Source organism: Megalobrama amblycephala, linkage group LG15, assembly GCF_018812025.1.
Source record: "Megalobrama amblycephala isolate DHTTF-2021 linkage group LG15, ASM1881202v1, whole genome shotgun sequence".
Taxonomy (NCBI): domain Eukaryota; kingdom Metazoa; phylum Chordata; class Actinopteri; order Cypriniformes; family Xenocyprididae; genus Megalobrama; species Megalobrama amblycephala.
Window position 1 is genome coordinate 17,823,004 of NC_063058.1, and position 22,512 is coordinate 17,845,515.

Here is a 22,512-nt window from a genome sequence, read left to right on the forward strand (position 1 = left end):
TAATATAAAAGGTATTTATATAAATACCTCATTATTTTATTTACACAATGTGTCTATATTTATATTCAAAATAATAAACAATATTACTTAAATGGCAGCAAGTGTCATGCAACAACCACATGCAGTTTATAAATAAGCAACTGCCTATAGCGACAACCTAGAAACACCCTAGTAACCACCCAGAAAATCCTTGCAACCACCAATAAAACCCTAACAACTGCCAAGATATGTCATAGAAATCCATTCAAATGCTGAGTCAAAAAATTACAGTAGCAACACCCAGGAAACCACCCAGAAAATCCTTTCAACTACCTAGCAACACCCTAGCAACCACCAATAAAACCCTAAAAATTGCCAAGAAATGTCACAGAAATCCATTCAAATGCTGAGCCAACAGCTACAGTAGCAACACCCTAGAAACCATCCAGAAAACCCTGACAACCACTTGACAACCAGCCAGAAACCCCAAGCAAAAAGAAAATTCAAGCTGAAAATCTAAACTCAAATTGTTTGAAACAACTTGTTTGAAACAACTAAACAGATTCTAAATATTATCATTTTACAGTATATCAAGTGATTACAGTTGTTACATTTAGGCTCCATGAGACACATAACATCTAGGCTTTTAAAACTTTTAAAATACTGGATTTTTTTTTTTTAATTATTGCGCAATCCTATAGATGGTAAAACAGACTTTTGTCAAACAAACACATTTAGACTTTACTTCATGACATGTAAAAAACAGAAACACACCTTTAAGAAAAATTACATAATGTACAAAGGCAGGAATTAATATCTTCCAGTTCAAAAAAGACTGAATCTGTCCATCAAATGGAAACCACCTTCAATCACAAGTGCACAACCTTGAGATAAACCTCTACCCTCAGCGAATATAAGTTCAGGAGACACATTCAAACTGGATGATGGGTGGCCTGATACTGAAGGTCCAGGAAAGCCTTCTGTCATTAGTGGATTTATAACCAACATAAGGCTTTACTCAAAAGGGTCGGAAGAATTTCACCTTTCTGACCTGGCTAAGCCCAGGCCTAAGCCACACAGCCCACTTTTGACTAGATGCAATGAAGCCATCTCTTCACGCTCATCAACTGTGTACCGCCCAGAATGAGAAGGCTTGTGTTGGTCATTGTCTGTTTCACATCTTCTGAACAAGCGCTGGGCAGCTATTTGATTAAGCCGGTCCAGCGGGAGCACTCGGGTTACAGAAAATATTAGCCTTCAGCAGAACACACTCGGGGACAGAACAGTCAAATGCAATGAAGGGCTGACTTAATCATCTCATTTTACAGGATTAGAAGCGAAATGGCTGACTATTGTGTTTGCCCAGGCACAGGGCCCTGCTCAAGGTGACCAGAGAAGCAGATTCAGGGCTAAAACACAACATAAACGGTTTTGATCGCTGCTTTATAAGGCTTTTCAGGAATACTCTTCAGTCAGCACTCTACCATCCCAAAGGCCAGAGTCATTGTCAGGGGAGTGCTCAAAAAGGTATTGAACACTTGTTGGTGTTGCAAATTGTTCCAGGCCCCACAAGTCTGAATTTATTTTGATTATAAAAAGATACAAGACAGTGTATCGGCAAGAAAACATGTCTGCTTGACTTGTGTAGTCTGTTTCACAAATAAATTATTCTTATGAACTGGTTCTTTAAAGGTGCCCTAGAAGCAAAAATTGAATTTACCTCGGCATTGTTGAATAACAAGAGTTCAGTACATGGAAAAGACATACGTTGAGTTTCAAACTCCATTGTTTCCTCCTTCTTATATAAATCTCATTTGTTTAAAAGACCTCCAGAAAACAGGCGAATCTCAACATAACACCGACTGTTACGTAACAGTCGGGGTGTACACCCCCAATATTTGCATATGCCAGCCCATGATCGAGGCATTACACAAGGGCAGCCAGTATTAACGTCTGGATGTGCACAGCTGAATCATCAGACTAGGTAAGCAGGCAAGAACAATAGCGAAAAATGGCAGATGGAGCAATAATATCTGACATGATCCATGATATTTTTAGTGATATTTGTAAATTGTGTTTCTAAATGTTTCGTTAGCATGTTGCTAATGTACTGTTAAATGTGGTTAAAGTTACCATTGTTTATTACTGTATTCACTGAGACAAGAGAGCCGTCGCTATTTTCATTTTTAAACACTTGCAGTCTGTATAATTCATAAACACAACTTCATTCTTTATAAATCTCTCCAACAGTGTAGCATTAGCCGTTAGCCACGGAGCACTATCAAACTCATTCAGAATCAAATGTAAACATCCAAATAAAAATTATACTCACAGGAATCGATGCATGCATGCAGCATGAATGACGAACATCTTGTAAAGATCCATTTGAGGGTCATATTGGCTGTGTGAACTTTGTTTATGCACTGTATAACTGCACTTATAGTCGAGAGCTCGGGAGGGCAGGGAGCGAGAGATTTAAAGGGGCCGCGCAGCCTGAATCGGTGCATAGTTAATGATGCCCCAAAATAGGCAGTAAAAAAAAATTAATTAAAAAAAAATCTATGGGGTATTTTGAGCTGAAACTTCACAGACACATTCAGGGGACACCTTAGACTTATATTACATCTTTTGAAAAGACGTTCTACGGCACCTTTAAATAATCAAAAAGACTCATGTAGTCTTAATCATACTGAACCAGTCAGGATGAATTGTTCACTGAATGAACTTTGACTCAAACTTGAACTGTTACTTAAAGGGTTAGTTCATCCAAAAATGAAAATATGTATATATATATATATATATATATATATATATATATATATATATATATATATATATATATATATATATATATATATATATATATATGTATATGTATGTGTATATATATATATATATATATATATATATATATATATATATATATATATATATATATTATATATATAAATATGTATAATATTCTGTCAATACTCACAATCATGTCGTTCCACACCCGTAAGACCTTCGTTCATCTTCAGAACACAAATTAAGATATTTTGATGAAATCCGTCATTATCACTTTTAAAGGCCCAAAAAGGTAGTAAAGACATTGTTAAAATAGTCCACGTAACTCCAGTGGTTCAACCTTAATGTTTGGAAGCGATAAGAATAATTTTTGTGTGCAAAAACAAAACTAAAATAATGATTTTATTCAACAATTTCTTCTCTTCCCTGTCTTTCTCCTACGCTGTTCACGTTGTAAACACAGTGCAGCACTTCGGGGTCCTAATGAGTCAGCATTCTGACGTAGAACCTCAAAGTGCTGGACTTTGTTTCAATGTTAACAGCGTAGGAGAATGATGGGGTAGAGAAGAAATTGTTGAATAAAGTCGTTATTTTTGTTTGTTTTTTGCACACAAAAAGTATTCTCGTCGCTTCATAATATTAAGGTTGAACCACTGTAGTCATGTTGACTATTTTAACAATGCCTTTACTACCTTTTTGGGCCTTGAAAGTGGTAATTGCGTTGCAGTCTATCGGAGGCCAGAAAGCTCTTGGATTTCATCAAAAATATTTTAATATGTGTTCCAAAGATGAACGAAGGTCTGGAACGACATGAAGGTGAGTAATTAATGACAATTTTAATTTCTAGGGTGAACTAACCCTAGAATGCCTATATAAGATATATGCATGACCATTCAAAGGATTGGGGTAAGTAAGATTACATATACAATTTAAAATTTTTGTAAATAATATACAAGTATTTAACATTTCTGGTTCATTGCACCTGTAGAAAGCAGCTGAGTCACTGCACCACAGACGGCAGGGAAAAACAGCGCTGAGATAGCAGCACACCTCAGGATTCTGCCAACACACTCACAAGCAAAATACAATCCTGCTCTCAATGCAACAAACACCTTTTTGTAATGCACATCCCCATGAGAACCTATACAGCAATCACCAGTGAGTTCTATGCAATAGAAATGGCATATTAATCTGTTCTTGTAAGCTATAAAGCATGACATTTAAACGTATATCCAGACTTAAAGGGACAGTTCATCCAAAAATGAAAATTGTTATCATTTACTTACCCTCAAGTTGTTCTAAACCTGTATGAATTTCTTCTGCTGAACACAAAAGATGATATTTTGAAGAATGTCAGTAACCAAACAGATGATGGGCCCCTTTGACTCCTTCATACTATGGAAGTCAATGGTGCACCACAACTGTTTGGTTGTTCTTCAAAATTCTTCAAGGGGGAGTAAATGATGACAGAATTTTCATTTTTGGGTGAACTATTCCTTTAAGATTATTATAAAAGTCTTTACTGTCACTTTTGATCAAATTAATACATCCTTACTTTAACATTTTTAAACTTTTTTTATGTGCTGCTGTTCTTTAAAGAAAGTGTTACATTAATCAAAGAGAGAGCAAATCTAATGAACTCATCCATGTTGCTCAAAAATGCAAAAATTAAATACCTTCAGGCAGGTATGATGTCATGGACAGGTGTGCTAAAAGCATAATAAACATACAATCTATTTAAAAGATACCCACAACTAAACACTCTTCGTTCAACAGTAAGTCAGCTGTGGTCGTTCTGTGGCTTCCTGACATCCAGGTGTTTCCCAAATAGACACTTCCATGGAAGCTCAGGTGCAGTGAGTGAAGGCTCTGTGAGTCAGTTCTCATTACCTTGTTAAAAAGGGGACATAGAGGGCTAACGGCCCCCCGGGTGACTCATATTGACTTACAGAGCTTTGGATGACAGATTCAAACTGTAAAAATCACTGCCTGGGCCTTTCAATTACATCAGGCCCCCTCGTCCCCCCCAAAAAAAACAGCTCCAGCATGCACACCCACCCTCAGGGAGTTTCACCGTCGTTAAAAGCCGATGAGTCACGGCCGCCAGACAGAGAAGTGCCCATCGAACTGGATTCTGTCAAGCCTGCGTTAATGCTACTGTAAATCAACAGAGGAACCTAAATCAGAAGATGTGAATGAGGACACTCAGAGTGACAACAAGAGTAATGCCAGGGACTGTCGGTAAGAGAAGAGAAACAACAAGATAATATGGAAGGTTTTTTCACTGGGAATAGACAGCGTGCAGACCCCAGGCTGAGATAGATCATAGACAGACAAGTGTAGTGATTAACTGGAACGTGAATTCGTAAAACATTAAAGTACTAGTAAAAATAAACCTAAATAAAGTTGCTCTATGGGCCCATGAGTAAAAAAGACTTATGTTAAACTCTGCGACATATGGCGCTTTCGCACTTCAGGTGACCCGAGTTTGAATCCCGGCTCGCAAACCTTTCCCGATCACGTCCCCCTCTCTCTCCCTCTTCCACTACGCTTCCTGTCTAAAGGAAGACAAAATCGCCAAAAAAAAAAAATAAATAAATAAAAAAAGTTTCAAGTACCTGATATTGCAAGAATTGAATGCAACAATGAAAGGCATAATCAAAATAAGATGTAAAAATCTAAAAAAATAAATAAAATTGTTTATTAAATAAAGTAAATTATTAAAAAACACATTTATTAAATATGGGTAGGGGCTTTGTGCTGACTACCAAATTCATTAGATATATATTAAATAAAATAAATAATTTAATTAAATAAAACATTCACTGAATTAACGATTTCTAATTGTGTTTTGTAAAGAAAATTGATGCTGTGTTAAAGGGTTAGTTCACCCAAAAATGAAAATTCTGTAATTTATTACTCACCCTCATGTCATTCCACACCCGTAAGACCTTCGTTCATCTTCGGAATGCAAATTAAGATATTTTAGTAGGCTTTGTGAGGCCTCCATAGGGAGCAATGACATTTCCTCTCTCAAGATCCATAAAGGTACTAAAAACATATTTAAATCGGTTCATGTGAGTACAGTGGTTCAATATTAATATTATAAAGCGACGAGAATATTTTTGGAGCGCCAAAAAAACAAAATAACGACTTATAAAGTGATGGCCGATTTCAAAACACTGCTTCAGGAAGCATCGAATCTGCTGTTCGGAGCGCCAAAGTCACGTGATTTCAGCCGTTGGCAGTTTGACACTCGATCTGAATCATGATTTGATACACTGATTCATTTGTGCTCCGAAGCTTCCTGAAGCAGTGTTTTGAAATCGGCCATCACTAAATAAGACGTTATTTTTTTTTTTTGGCGCTCCAAAAAATATTCTCGTCGCTTTATAATATTAATATTGAACCACTGTACTCACATGAACTGATTTAAATATGTTTTTAGTACCTTTATGGATCTTGAGAGAGGAAATGTCATTGCTCCCTATGGAGGCCTCAAGGAGCCATCGGATTTCAACTAAAATATCTTAATTTGTGTTCCGAAGATTAATGAAGGTCTTACGGGTGTGGAACGACATGAGGGGGAGTAATAAATGACATTATTTTCATTTTTGGGTGAACTAACCCTTTAAATATTTTTAGCATGTTAAACTAAAAATAATTCATCACAAAATTAATGCATTAATTTTGACAGCCCTAAAATATACTAAATGTTATTGTTATCTGATATTGCAAGAATTGAATGACAAAAGTGAAAAGGCATAAACAAAAGAAGTAAAAATAAATGAATAAATAAATGAAAAATCAATGAATTAATTACATATTTACATGATTTCTATTGTGTTAAAATTAATTTTAACTGAACTTTTAATTTAATTGAGGTTTATAGACCTTTTTGTTAAGATACTTATATAAACCATTAGCGTGCAAAAACACTGAAACCCGCATGGTCTGTTCACTTTGGCCTGTTGTTACTGAAGTCAAAGATAGCATCCAGCCCGAGCACACTTAAGAGTGCGCTTTGTACACTCAGGCATGGCGTCCTCCCCTGGGTCTAACATGAGATGCAGCTGACATTTTGTTCCCAAAAAGCCGGCACTTACAGACTCATCTAGTCAAAAGCATCCCTGTCACTGGTCCCCTAACGGATGACCGAAGAGATAGAGTCAACAGTCTGTCCCTATCTAGTGTCTCTGTCAGCCCATTACACTTGACCCTTAGTCCTGAACTCAGCATCTTGCTTACAGCACAGTAGGCTGCTGAGGCACATGGGACAACATACTGTACTGAAGGTGGGCTCATATGTACACTAAACAAACAAGCGGGACAAAGAAGGAGGTCTTATGTAAGTGGGCTGGAATGTCTGCACATGTTTGGATGGGGCTGTGCTTGGAGAACAAGCGTATTCATTGTTGAAATCGACTGAATGTTGTAAGCTGTCCTTGCATGCTCGGATGTTTTAAAGTGGAATTGTGGGTATGCATTTGTTTACCTTCATCCTGTCCGCCACCGGCCTCTTCCAACACCAGGCTGTTCATGCAGTTGATTTCCCATTCCTGAACGTCAATGTTCCAGAGTGCTGGGATCAGGACACGATGCTGGGAGCTGGACACATATACAGAGTATTACATTATAATACAGACTTTTTTTTTTTTTTTTTACATTTTCCACAATGGTTGTTTGGGAAAAATCTTAATATTAACCAATGGCCCAACTGGTTTCTGGACTTTCCGGGTAACCATAGGTTACCATAGGTTACCATAGGCAGGAGGTGCCAGGGTGTCCGTGAAAAAATAAAAGATTTCACAAAATATATTATTAAAGGCCCACTGAAGTGCCTTGGAATGCGCAGCATTATTCAAGGTGTTGACGTAATTTCAACTGAAAGAGGAAGACAGGGCGGGACATATCGAACAGAGCAGACTGTGTGCACTGCAGTTCGCGTGACACTAATGCGAAACCAGAATTAATTTGCCTCAATGGAAAGCATATTTACACTTTCTTAATCATTCCCTATCCTCTGTATAGTCCACTATGTGCCATTCTCCATGTAGAAAATAGCAAATGTGTGAACAAGTGACCGATTTCAGCCGCAGCTTCAGTGTCTGTTGATAGTGTAGGAGGGGCAGGACACTTTCAGTTCTAGAGAGCATTTGATTGGACAGAAGATCTGATGAGAAGCTGAAGTGCGCAGTGATGTCATGAAAATCCATGATCCGTTTTAGCGGAAGTGAGAGACTGTAATTTTTGAATGCTTATATCTCCTAAATGCGAATTTTGTCATTGTTTTGGAACACACCAGCTTATTCATAACCTTAAGGCTAACATATTCATACTAAAAGCTAAAAAAAAAAAAAAAAAAAAAAAAAAAAAACTTACATTTTGATTTCAGAGGGACTTTAAGGCTGTCAAAGTTAACAAGTGCTCTTAACATATTAAAATATGTTTAATGTATTTTTTTTTTACATACATCAAAATGCATAACATTATACTATTTAATTCTGCTTAAAATTGTAATAATTATATAAATAATTATTATATAGTGTTAATCTCAGTTACACTGTCAACTTTATAAAAAGTAAATATTTCTAGATATTTCAATGTGAAAGCCAATGATTTAAACTGTAAAATAATTTATATATATAGAAAATATTTACATTTATACCTATAAAATATATATATTTATTATTTTTTTATTATATATTTTATCTATATATTTTTTACTATATATTTGTATGTGTGTGCATACAGATTATATATATATATATATATATATATATATATATATATATATATATATATATATATGTAAATATTTTCTATATATAAATTATTTTACAGTTTAAATAATTTATATATAGAAAATATTTACATTTATACCTATAAATATAAATATAAATATATATATATATATATATATATATATATATATATATATATATATATATATATATATATATAAAATCTGTATGCACACACATACAAATATATAGTAAAAAATATATAGTCCCTCACAAGGGACTCATCATATTTGGGGGTCCTTGGTATCAAAGTTTGGAAAAAAAAAATGGATTAAAGGATTAGTTCACTTCTGAATGAAAATTTCCTGATAATTTACTCACCCCCATGTCATCCAAGATGTTTATGTCTTTCTTTCTTCAGTCAAAAAGTAATGAAGGTTTTTGAGGAAAACATTTCAGGATTTTTCTCCATATAGTGGACTTCAACGATTACCAACGGGTTGAAAGTCCAAATAGAAATGATCGGTCATTTTCTTAAAAAAACAAAAACAAAAAAACGTATATACTTTTTAACCACAAATGCTCGTCTTGCACTGCTCTGCGATCCGCATTACATAATCATGTTACAAAGGTCACCCGTGACGTAGGCGGAAGTACCGATCCAGTGTCTTCAAAGCGAACGTGCAAAGATTAAGCTAAACGCCCTTTACAAAAAAAAGGTCAAACAACAATATTGGACGATTTTGAAGTTTGAGGAGAAAATTAGATGAAGTTTTTCGGTACTCCTGCCTCCGTCGCATGTGACCTTTCAACATAATGCGTGGCGTATCGCAGAGCAGTGCAAGACGGGCATTTGTGGTTAAAAAGTATATACATTTTTATTTTATTTTTTTAGAAAATGACCGATCGTTTCATTAGATAAGTCCCTTACTCCTCGTCTGGGATTGCATAGAGCGCTTTGAAGCTGCACTGAAACTGCAATTTGGACCTTCCACCAGGTGAACCCCACTGAAGTCCACTATATGGAGAATAATCCTGGAATGTTTTCCTCAAAAATGTATTTTCAACTGAAGAAAGAAAGACATGAACATCTTGGATGACAAGGGGGTGAGTAAATTATCAGGAAATTTTCATTCAGAAGTAAACTAATCCTTTAAGTGACGTCAACTGAAAAGGAAGGTTGTTTCAGAGGTTGATGAAATATTAGAGAAGATAAAAAAAGTGTATCTAACATCTACAACTTTTCTAACAAATCTGACAGTGAAAATTTAAAAGACAGTGAATATTAAAAGAAAACACTATCCCTGTGAAACCAGCCCTCCTAGCAGAGGTAAACCTCGTCTGCCTGTGCTTAATGTCACAGCGAGTTACATAAGCCCTGAAGTGGCCTTGTCAAGGAAAAAGCCGTACACAAACGGTCTGTCAGGACATTGCGGCAGGCAACACGTCAATGGGACTGAACTGGAAGAGGGTGCGAGGATTGTAAAAGAACGCAAGGACATCCCAGTCCCTCTCATGAAGGACTAACATTGTTCACACAGTCTCCGATGACAGGTGATGGACAACCTTGTCACTGTGGATACCAAAGAGCCATCTAGCGCTGCAGTGATGTCAACCCTGATTTCTTCCTGATTTAATGATTACATAACCACAACTCAACATGAGTTGTAGAAGTTAGTCATCCAGGCTGGAAAAACAGCTTACACCAGCTTAAGTTAGTCTGATGGTCTTAAATCCACACCAAGCTGGTTGTCACAGTTCAGTTTGATAGTTTTAAAGAGGTTTTGGGAACTTGAAGACTGGTTTAAACCACTCTTTTTCTGGAGGGATTTTAAGAGTTTTGAGGCGTTTCTTCTCTTTTCACCTCTTTCTTCTTTCTGTTTCTCTCTTTGGCCTCCTAAGCAAGGCGACCGCTTCGTTCTCAGACGGCTCAGTTCTCTGCCTAGCAAAACTCTGATACTCTGAATCAGAGGGGAGCATTTAGGCTTGACCTTGCCGGCACTGACGTCGTGCCAGGCGAGCAACGTGAACCCGTTCCCTGATGTGTAGGAGCTTTGTGCTGACTGCCATCTGCATGTCAATGCCAAATATCCCCTTTGAAACTGGCAAATGGCTTCGTTTGCCCTTATAATCCTGTAAAGTGGCTGGCAAAGCGCAATGGGCTCTGCATGGGCATGAATGTCTCTACCAAGCCACAACAAATATCGTTTTTAAATGTTAATTGAAGATCCATTCGCAAAGGTGAGTTTTAATGCGCGCACATGACTATAAAAGAATTGCGGATCACATGGCAAAGGATTCTTCAGATTGGCATGACTGTTGCCATGACGACACACACTACTGCATAAAAGGCGGCCATAGAAACAACTGAACAACTTAACAATATGGCCTGGCTTCATGTGTCTTTGAGATCCGCTATGTTAATCAAAGAGGATCTCATGGCCACGTCGCCATGGTGACTGTGACATCATCAAATAAACATATCCGCTTTGAAATATCAGTTTGAAGGTTGCATCTACATGAATGCAGAAACCTAACTGGTTCTCTCATTTCCTCAGTAAACAAGCTATTTTATATAAATGTAATTCCTAGAACTTGGACTAACTCTTGGCTTACGATGAGAAGGACATTATGATGAATCTACTTAACTTCACTTGATATATAAGTGACCATATTGGGAATAGAAATAGCAGTTAATTTATCTGTATATTATCAGTTTTGAAAGGAATATCAATTTTTGCATACTTAACACCAGGTTTTAAAAGTTTTTAACAATTCTTAAATGTTTTATATTGTACATAATAATGTTTTGTTGCTTGTTTTTCGGATTCTTGCAATTTAAAGACTAAAAAACAAGCTAAACAGAAAAGACATCATATTGATTATGTCTATATTAAAGATTTAAATAAGATTATTATTTTAAAAGATTAAAATGATTGGCAATATAAGTCAAATTTCTATATGTGCATCACAATTTCTTATTTTAAAGCATAAATATATCTGAATACTGCTGGTAATTAAAGGGGGAAAAAACAAAACAAGGAATACACAATAAGAAGAAGATGAGGATTATTTTCTATTATTTTCACATTTAGATTATATTTGCCATCATCTAACACTCACTTAATGTGTTTTTAATCTTTAAAAATGCTAATGTTTTAGTAAAACTATTAAATGTAATCTTAGCAAATCTCAAAATGAATATCCATATTTTGATACTGTACATTAAAATGATGTCTAAAGTCACTTAAACGACTTATTTTAATTTTTAGGCCTGGTTTCACATACAATTTTAGGACATTTAAAGGGTTAATTCACCCAAAAATGAAAATTATCCCATAATTTACTCACTCTCAAGTCATTCTAGGTGTATATAACTTTCTTCTTTCAGATGAACACAATCTTATGTTAAAAAATATCCTGGCTTTTCCAAAGATTTATAATGGGAGTGAATGGTGCCATTTTTTAAAGCCCAAAAAAGCGCATCCATCCATCATAAAAGTAATCCATACGGCCCCAGGGGGTTAATAAAGGCCTTCTGAAATGAAGCGATGGGTTTGTGTAAGAAAAATATCCATAATTTACTCCCATTATAAAGCTTGGAAGAGCCAGGATCAATTTTAATATAACTCCGATTGTGTTTGTCTGAAAAAAGATAGTCATATACACTGGCATATTTTACAATATGTCAGTGCAAGTTGCTTTCAGATAAGACAGCTCAAACATGCATTTTAGTCTGGGACTAGGTTTTAGCCTTGCCTGTGAAACTGGGCATTAATGTTTTATTTTTAATTAATTAAATATCAATCATTTAACAGTTATCCTCAGTCATAACATGAAAACTCATTGGCCAATCTGTAATATTGTTGCACTCACACGTCCACAGGCACTCGCAGCAGAACGGGCAGCACCGTGGCCTCCTCAGTCATGTTCATGATACGAGACTCCAGTAGCAGGATGATGGTGAGGCCAGTGCGAAATACAGCCTGCAGCCCTGCAAAGAGTATGAAGAATTGATTGGATCATGTTCAGGAAACCTGTTTGAAAACAATCATTTGCTATTATGTTTAGTGGTGCAGAAATCACACACTTCGACTGTGATAAGCAAACATGCCAGCTTGACACTTGAGATGTTATTATTCTAGGACAAACAAGAAAAAGGGGTGTAATACCATGCAGCATGATAAGATCCCAGATGGCCAATACCGAGTCCCAGCAGGGCAGAGAGGTGAAGAGAGTGAGAAACCACTGCATGATGAAATGCAGAGAAGACACCCCAAGAGTCTCCTAAAAGCAGAGATGGAAAAACACACTCCTAATATCTGACATTCATGCCACATCCATAAGAACAGGTCATATTTCACATTAATAAATCAATCAATATTTTTAAATATTGTAAAGCAAGCCTAATTTTTGCATTAGAGTTGCATGAGGGAAAATGTGATAATCTAATAACAGGCTTCATTATAGCATTTTATAGAAAAAAAAAATCTCTTTTTTTTTATTTGGGGTGAAATCAAAATAAAAAGATATTTATTCAATGTAGCACTTTTTACCCACATTTTAGTCTGTTCCTCACACAAAGCTCAATGCACAAGCTATACAGACAAACTTTTAAGCTAAATTTGCATCTTTTTTGAAGCTTGAAAGCTCCAATCTCCATTCATTGTAATAGAATGGAAAAGAACGATTAGAACTTTCTACAAAACTTCTCCATTTTCGTGTTCCACACAACAGTCATTCATTAAAGAGGCTATATTATGCCTTTTTACTAAGCTGTGATTTTGTCAAAATAGGTTGTTTTCATACTTTATGTTAAAAAAAAAACATTATTTTTCACATATTTTACATTGTTGCAGCACCTCTCTTCCCAGACTGACTGTAAAGGCCGTTCACATCAAGAACGATAACTATAATGATAACTTTATTAGCGTCCACAGCAGCGGGCGATATTGTTCTGTTTATTCTAAGTGCACACCGCAATTCTGACGTCTGCCACTTTAAATGCTCAAGCTCTTTAAAGCAGGATGGATTCTGATTGGCTGTCAATGTTTTTATCGTACTTCAACTGGAAAATTGAAGACTTCTCAACTTTTCAGGCGCCAACGCAAGCATCAGCCAATCAGATCACAGATGCTAGCCAATTGCATTCACGCAACACCGGAAAGTAAAGTGATGTTGTTGTTACTATGACAGTCATGTCAGCACAAGCTTCAGACATGCCCTCCATCAAGTGTTGATGCCGACGCCCCATGTGAATGCAGTGTAAATCTGTATCGACATCATTATAGTTATTGTTGAATGAGCCTAAAAGGTGCAGTATGTAAGAATTCTGTCCGCTAGAGGCCTATTCAAAACAAAGTCGTAGCTTGATGACGGCAAGTTTGAGCGCGGAATCTTGGGACATGTGGTCTTCACCTCAACGGACGTTGCAAAAGAATAGGGATAGGACTCGGGAAGAAATCATGTTCATGGATGCGATTATTAACGTTACTGTAGTATGAAGCAGAGCAGGACCGAATGTTGTGGGAGCTGAACGAGGAGCGATTGCGCAACACACGCCTCACGAGCAGCTGAACTTTTATTATGACACAGTCGCCGGCGCCGCTTACGCTATTCTGGTCCGCTTTCTGAAAAGCGCAAAGTGCTCTGATTGGTCAGCAGTACCAGTGTGTTGTGATTTGTCAACCGCTTCGAGCATGTTTCAAAAATGTCAAACCCTTACCATAACCGCAGGTTTCAACAATTTGAGGGTGAGCAAATTACAGAATTGTTAATTATAACAATCTATTCCATTAAATTTTAGCTATGTCACTGCACTCTGCCCTGTTTCTAAGTTTACAGCATCATCTTCTCTCCTGTGCTGCGGTCTAATATCTCAGCTTTTTAGACAGCTGTGCTGAGTCAACACACAGAGAGAAGGAAATCCCTTAAGAGTTCGCCAAGCAGCACAAATGCTCTGAGGAGGCGGACAGCCTCTACCATAAAAAAAAAAAAAAAAACACAGAAGAGCTCATTTGAAAGCCCTGAGGAAAAGGTCTATAAGACACAGTGACAAATCTGTGAGGGGCATTAAATGTGAGAGGCTTCTCAAGAGAGAGGCTGTGATCTACATCAACTCTAGAGGACTGAGAGACAGTGTGTTATGCAGCATGTGCCTGTTTTTATATTCAGACATTATCCTGATGAGAGCTGATGCCAGGGTTTAAGACCTAATCATTAAGGTCTTAGTTAATGGATCATTATGACAGTGATTATTATGTTTTAGCATGTTTTATGTTTGGCAATGGTTCTTTTAACCCTAATAGATGGAGTGTGTAGCTTTTCATTTCTTAAAGGTGCCCTAGATTCAAAAATTGAATTTATATTGGCATAGTTAAATAACAAGAGTTCAGTACATGGAAAAGACATACAGTGAGTCTCAAACATCATTGTTTCCTCCTTCTTATATAAATCTCATTTGTTTAAACGACCTCTGAAGAACAGGCGAATCTCAACATAACACCGACTGTTACGTAACAGTCGGGGTGTACGCCCCAATATTTGCATATGCCAGCCCATGTTTAAGGGATTACACAAGCCAGTAACATCTGGATCTGCACAGATGAAGCATCAGACTAGGTAAGCAAGCAAGAACAACAGCGAAAAATGGCAGATGGAGCAATAATAACTGACATAATCCATGATATCATGATATTTTTACTGATATTTGTAAATTGTCTTTCTAAATGTTTCGTTAGCATGTTGCTAATGTACTGTTAAATGTGGTTAAAGTTACCATCGTTTATAACTGTATTCACGGAGACAAGAGCCGTCACTATTTTCATTTTTAAACACTTGCAGTCTGTATAATGCATAAACACAACTTCATTCTTTATAAATCTCTCCAACAATGTAGCATTAGCCGTTAGCCACAGAGCATATAGCCTCAAATTCACTCAGAATAAAACGTTAACATCCAAATAAATACTTTACTCACATAATTCGAAGCATGCATACAGCATGCATGACGAACATCTTGTAAAGATCCATTTGAGGGTTATATTAGCTGTGTGAACTTTGTAAATGCGCTGTAATATAGCCGAGAGCTCGTTTGGCAAGGAGCGTGAGCATTTAAAGGGGCGGCGTCGAGTGTAAATCAGTGCATTGTTAATGATGCCCCAAAATAGGCAGTTAAAAAAATTAATTTAAAAAAATCTATGGGGTATTTTGAGCTGAAACTTCAGACACATTCAGGAGACACCTTAGATTTATATTACATCTTGTGAAAAAGCATTCTTGGGCACCTTTAAAGGGTTAGTTCACCCAATAATGAAATTCTATCATTAATTACTCAACCTCATGTAGTTCCACACCTTCGTTCATCTTCGGAACACAAATTAAGATATCAAATCCGAGGGTTTCTGAATCACCCATAGGCAACAATATCATTGCACCTTTTGAGGTCCAGAAAGGTAGTAAAGACATTGTTAAAATAGTCCATGTGACTACAGTGGTTCAACCTTAATGTTATGAAGCGACAAGAATACATTTTGTGTGCAAAAACAAAACAAAAATAATGACTTTATTCAACAATATCTTCTCTCCCCTGTCTTTCTTCTACGCTGTTTACATTCAGCGCTTCCAGGTTCTACTTCAGAACGCTGACTCGGTATTGGCCAATGCAATAAAGTCATTATTTTTGTTTTGTTTTTGGACTTTTCTGGACCTTGAATGATGGTAATTACATTGCTTTCTATGGGAGATAAAAAAAACCTCTCAGATTTCAACAAAAATATCTTTATTTGTGTTCCGAAGATGAACGAAGGTCTTACAGATGTAGAACGACATCAGGGTGAGTAATTAATGACAGAAATTTCATTTCTGGGTGAACTAACTGCTTAAACAACCATTTCAGAAGATGTATCATGGCCATATTCCAATACAAGATCTTGACCAAAAATTGTCTGTTTTTTTTGGGTCAAGATCTTGTATTGACAAGGCAAGAGGTGAGTACTATGTAAAGTCTTACACTGAGGTTAAGGGAAGGACTCAGACGTGCCAATTAATGTGTGAAAATGATTCTTTGTGCTCTCTGAACCATTCCTTCACAATTTTAACCCTGATGAATATTGGCATTGTCATCCTAGAATATGGTCATGATACATCTTCCAACATAGTTGTTCAAAAAGATGAAAAGCTACACACTCCATCTGTTAGGGTAAAAAAAAAAAAAAAAAAAAAAAAAAAAAAAAAGTTGACAAAAATAAAATATGCTAGAAACATAATAATCACTGTAATAATGATCCATCTATAGACTCTTAAGTGTTTGCCTATTAAAATCCAAACAGCGACTTTTTTTTGGCCGGGCAGTGTATATAAACCTGGAACGCAATTTCATTACATTCAAATCGAATAAAAATTTAGTCCATAATTCTTACCAAGTGCTGGAAGAGCAGAGGTTTCCTGTGTTTCAGGAGCTGGTGAAAAACCAAAGCTTGATGTTGAATCCTGAGAATAAAATGATTAAAATATGTAAAGAGTTAAACTGGGCTTATTTGAAATAATCAAGAAAAGACTAACGATGTGCTAATATTATATTAGTAAGGCTGATTAAACAACCAATTGTTGACCTATTTGCAATTATTGACATTGGCCGAAAACATATCAAATTGGCTGATTTCCAAAATCTTTGTCAACAGATAATTTTAGTGAATCTTCCACAAATATTGTGTAAAATAAGTGTTTATTTTTGTTTTACAATGAGTTAGTAAAATATTCATTAAAAAATATAAAGCAGCAAGTAAAGAAGGAACCATTTTATGTGCATGTTTAAAGTTCACACAGTAAAGCTAAGGTCTCACTTCTTCAGAGAGGAATCAAAGAGCTCTGAGAGATACTTGGGCTTCTCTAACAGAGCAACCAGAGCCCAGAAAGCCTCTTCTTCAGACAGGATCATTAGGAGCACAGCAGCTATATAGGACATCCCTGAACAAAACAAACAAACCTTAAGGCATCACAAAGTCCCATTATGGCCTGAATGTCAAGGACAAACTAACTAAATTAGCTCCACAGAAAAAAAGAAGAAGCTGCAAACCAAATTATGACCATGACATGCAATATCAACAAGATGGCACTAGACTGCCCTCTTGAGACTGAATATCAGTATATACTATACTCAAATATGTTTGAAAGGCCCAATAAAAGCACAGGCACAAAGTTCAATAAGATTTCAGTAATGCCAGTGACCTCATTTGTGGAAGTACAGGCAGTTCATTACCTTGTACGTATCCAATCTGGGGATTATATCGGGCAAATGCGGTAAGAACTCGGAAAAGTTTGGCCTGGCCCTCAATAGCCTCCGGACGATCCCCCATCAGAGTGCGATGGGTCGGAAATGACCTTCCTATGTAGACAAATATGGAACTGAACTGCCACAACTGTTTCAAAACTCTATATACACAATGCAAAAGAACACATACAATAAGTTAAATGTTAAGGTTGTTATTAATAACATGAAGTGGGCAGTATAGAAGTATTTCAAGCTTTTGTAGCTCAAAAGGTAGAGAATAGACAAAAACATGAGTTTGGTTCCCAGTAAACAATCACACTTTGAATGTATACCCTGGTGCACTTTGGGTAAAAGTGTGCAAAATGCATTAATAGAAGTGTAAATATAAATGGGAAGTGAGCGCCCCCATGTGGTTTTCTGACTAATGGCGAAGTTCAAACAAAAACACTGTGGTTAGTGCCAAATTACAGCTTCCTGCTGAAAGTCACAGGACATTTCCCATTATTTCATCTGAAAATGAGGCAGTAAAACACAGTTTTTAGCTGTTTAATACCTTGGGGTCTGTAAGATTTTATAATGTTTGTATGCTCACCAAGCCTGCGTTTATTTAATCAAAACTGTAATATTGTGAAATATTATTACAATTTAAAACAACTGTTTTCTATTTGAATATATTTTAAAGTAAAATTTATTCCTGTGAATGCAAAGCTGAATTTTCAGCAGCATTACTGTTTTTCCCAGGATTCTTTGAAGTTAAAAATAACAGCATTTATTTAAAAGGTGCAATATGTAAGATTTTTGCAGTAAAATATCCAAAAACCACTAGGCCAGTGTTATAGTTCACTTGAGTACTTACAATATCCCAAATGTTTCCAACTATTTGTAAATCTTGATAAAATTGCAATTTTAACCAAGGCTCCGGGACGTGTGAGGAGTCGCCTGTCAATTGCGTCATACCTGCGTTATCCTCGGTTTCCGGTTTTATTTTGTAAAAACCATGGTAACACCAAAGACGCTTTAATATTTAAATGTTTTAATAGACAAGGAAACAACTGTTTTGATATATTTATAGACAGAAAACTAATTATTGTTATATCTCAACACGTTTAGTTTTATTGTTTAAATCTAATTTTCTTGATTTTTTTGCGAGTAACATGCTTTACCATGAGAAAAACACTATTTTGTGAAGTAGCTAACATAGCATAATCAGATGCAGCTTTATTTTTAGTAAAAGTAATACAGAATTTTCTCCATCATACAATACGTTTTAAAATTAATTGCATGCCATTTATCAACACAAGCCATCCAGCATTTAATATGATATTCTAAAATCGATCTATCTTACTGCAGTGTGCAACAGTGTCTCACAGCAGCCGCCGAGCGAACGCACAGAGTAACATCATTTTCAACACACTCTAATGTATCTAATATGATAAACAGAGCTGCGTTACCTCATACTCATGACCAGAAAAGCGGAAGCAGCACTGGCGAGTTTCGCTGCTCGTGAGGTGTGTGTTGCGCAATCGCTCCAGCTCCTCGTTCAGCTCCCACAACACTCGGTCCTGCTCTGCTTCATACTACAGTAACATTAATAATCGCATCCATGAACATGATTTCTTCCTGAGTTCTATCCCTATTGTTTCCACTGGCTGTGATGTGGAGACCACGTGTCCCAAGATTCCGCGCTCAAACTTGTCGTCATCAAGCTACGCCTTTGTTTTGAATAGACCTCTAGCGACCTCTAGCAGACATAAATCTTACATATTGCACCTTTAAAATAAAAATCTTTTGTAGCAACATAAATGTCTTAACCGTCACGTTTGATCAATTTAATGTATCCATGCTGAATAAAAGTATTCATTTAAATGATAGCACAATATGTTTTTATCAAATAAATGCAGCCTAAGCGACTTCTTTCAAAAACATTATAAAATTGTACCGACCACATTTTTTTATTAATTAAAATGAAAGTGCTCAACATAGCTCACATAACTGTACATCATTCAATTTTAGTCGTCACAACTTACGAAGGTCGAGGGCGATCTGTTTGAAGAGTGTGAGGTCAGCACTGGGGAGATCCGATTGTCCGCTGCTGATCTCATTCTCTGTGTCCACTAGAGAGTCTATAGTAGAGATGATGCTGTACTCACTGACCCCAAGATCAACCAGGGGTCTACGGATCCCAGCCTGACATGCCTGAAATAAAAATCGGAATGGGTTAAAACAAGGCAAATGTATATTTTTGTGCTCATATTTCGAGTTTGAATAATAATAAATAATAAAAATAAATATTTTGATGGGGTTGCACCTCATAATCAAAAGAACTAGCAGTTCTGAGACTGTCGATATTTAGGAGGCATTTCCAAACTCGTCCACGTATTGCCGGAGGAATACCAATACGAATAAACCTCTCGATCTGATTTCAGGAAAAAGGAACGTGAATTTTTAAATACATTAAAACATTGCGTGAATTATTTTAAATGCAAGGTTGGGCAAAATTAGATTTAATTAATGAGCTGGAATTGGGTTTAGAATAACAGTAAGTAAAAAACAATCAGCAGAAGAATGTTATTTGTCCAACACCAGTTTTGCACCAGTAATATGAAGAATATTACATAGTAGATGTATTTCTCTAAAGATGAGATATTAAAGATTATACATACATGATATACATTTTTGTGAATGGCAACTTAAATGCATTATCAGTGATGAATGGAGCACAACCATGAGCAAATGTCAGATTATTTTGAGTTTTATAGAGGAAGAAGCACACCTGACTTCTGCAGATGAAACTGGATCCATTCCAGTAACTGAGAAATTCACACAGCTCCTTCACTTTAACTGGATTAGGCTGAGGATAACTAATGAAAACACAGTAAAAGATGCTTGTCGAGTGCACATCACAGCATACAGTGTTCATTAACATTAACAAAATTATATTTCGAGCTGAAGTGAATGAATGAACTCAATTCTTAACTAAAAACCTGCATTAAACATACAAACCAGAAAGTATTGGTAAGTGTTAGCAATACTAGTATACATCTACCTGTAGTCATGATATCTGTGTTGGAGTTTCTTTTCTCTTTTCTTACTGAGAGCAAAGCCGAATTCATCAAACCCCACAGAGCTGCTACGCCGTGATGTGTTGCTCTTCCCGCTGCTCGAGCTGCTCGCTCTCCTCAACATGATTCTCATTCAATCAGTTTGACTTCATTCTGCACGCGAGTCCTTACATCTGAGTGCTGTACACTGTAACAGACGCTTGAACTCAGCGCCAAAACGAACACAACAAAACTGCTCTTCAAAATAAAAGTCTTGACATATATAGTAAGAGTCACTAAAAATAAGTTGATATTTTAAAAAAGCTTTAAAATAAACTATTAAATTTGACAAAATGAAAATGTCATCACATATTTAATAACATATTCATGATTGGAATATGACTTCATGCGTTCCTCTTGAGTCAACATTGGTCAGCTGGAGAACCCACAGGATGTTCATTATTCTGAGCGGTTTGATAGAATCCATGATGCCGTATCTGAACAAGTGTCCAGGATCTTCGGCAGATAATTGGACCCACAACATTATAGGTGTTCATACAGATCCATTTTCCATGCCGCTTGGGTCGCAGGTGTGCTGGATAATTAATGATGTACAGCGGGGGGATAGAGGGAAGAGTTAGGGGAACGTTATAGTAACGTAAAATAATGTTAGAATAACGTTATACAAACAAAAAACTAACGTTCTGGGAACATTAGATTAACATTAGAATAACGTTCTTGGAAAAGGAAAACTAACGTTATAATAACGTTATGAGAACGTTAGAATAACCAAAACCAAAAACTAACGTTTTGGGAACGTTAGATTAACGTTAGTTTTTGGTTCCCATAAAGTTATTCTAACGTTAATCTAACGTTCCCAGAACGTTACTTTTTGGTTCCCAGGGCGTTATTCTAATGCTCTGGAAACGTTATAATAATGTTATGAGAATGTTAAAATAACGTTATACAAACCAAATACTAACATTCTGGGAACATTAGATTAACGTTGGAATAATGTTATACAAACCAAAAACTAACATTCTGGGAATGTTAGATTAACATTAAAATAACGTTCTGGGAACCAAAAACTAACATTCTGGGAACATTAGATTAACATTAGAATAACATTATACACACCAAAAACTAACGTTATAATAACGTTATGAGAACTTTAAAATAATGTTATACAACCCAAAAACTAAGGTTATGGGAACATTAGATTAACGTTAGAAAAATGTTCTGGGAATGTTAGATTAACGTTAGACTAATTTTAGAATAACATTCTGGTAATGTTAGATTAACGTTAGAATAACATTCTGGGAACCAAAAACTAACGTTCTGGAAACATTAGACTAACATTAGTTTTTGGATCCCAGAACATTAATCTAACGTTCTGAAAATGTTATAATAATGTTATGAGAACGTTAAAATAACATTATACAAACCAAAAACTAACATTCTGGGAATGTTAAATTAACATTAGAATAACGTTCTGGGAACTTTAAGAAAACTTTCCTGGCTAACCAAAAAACAAACCATAAAAATAAACATCCTGGGAAACCAAAAATTGTTAGCTGGGTATCAAATTACAGCAGATAAAAAATCAAAAGCTGACTGTCCCTGCTAGAAGTCTTATAATGGGCCATGTGGATCTTCCAACAGGACAAACATCAAAAACAAAACAAATGGG

The 22,512-nt window shown here is 36.1% G+C and overlaps 1 protein-coding gene across 2 annotated transcripts in view; it reads right to left on the bottom strand.

The window, feature by feature from the left end:
* si:ch211-266k8.4 (carabin) overlaps positions 1-21,299 on the bottom strand; it is a 51,236-nt gene extending 29,937 nt beyond the window's left edge. The window contains exons 1-10 of one of the 2 annotated variants that reach the window (XM_048159122.1): positions 20,828-21,282; positions 20,555-20,642; positions 20,090-20,197; positions 19,809-19,977; positions 17,770-17,895; positions 17,354-17,477; positions 16,931-17,000; positions 12,683-12,797; positions 12,387-12,504; positions 7,262-7,374 (exon numbers count right to left, since the gene is read on the bottom strand). In XM_048159122.1, coding sequence (XP_048015079.1) covers positions 7,262-7,374; positions 12,387-12,504; positions 12,683-12,797; positions 16,931-17,000; positions 17,354-17,477; positions 17,770-17,895; positions 19,809-19,977; positions 20,090-20,197; positions 20,555-20,642; positions 20,828-20,976 — 1,180 coding nt within the window. In that variant the 5' untranslated portion in view covers positions 20,977-21,282. Of the gene's footprint in view, positions 1-7,261; positions 7,375-12,386; positions 12,505-12,682; positions 12,798-16,930; positions 17,001-17,353; positions 17,478-17,769; positions 17,896-19,808; positions 19,978-20,089; positions 20,198-20,554; positions 20,643-20,827 lie in introns of both variants that reach the window. The other variant, XM_048159121.1, reaches the window with a different exon arrangement.
* Between the last annotated feature and the right edge of the window lie 1,213 nt (positions 21,300-22,512).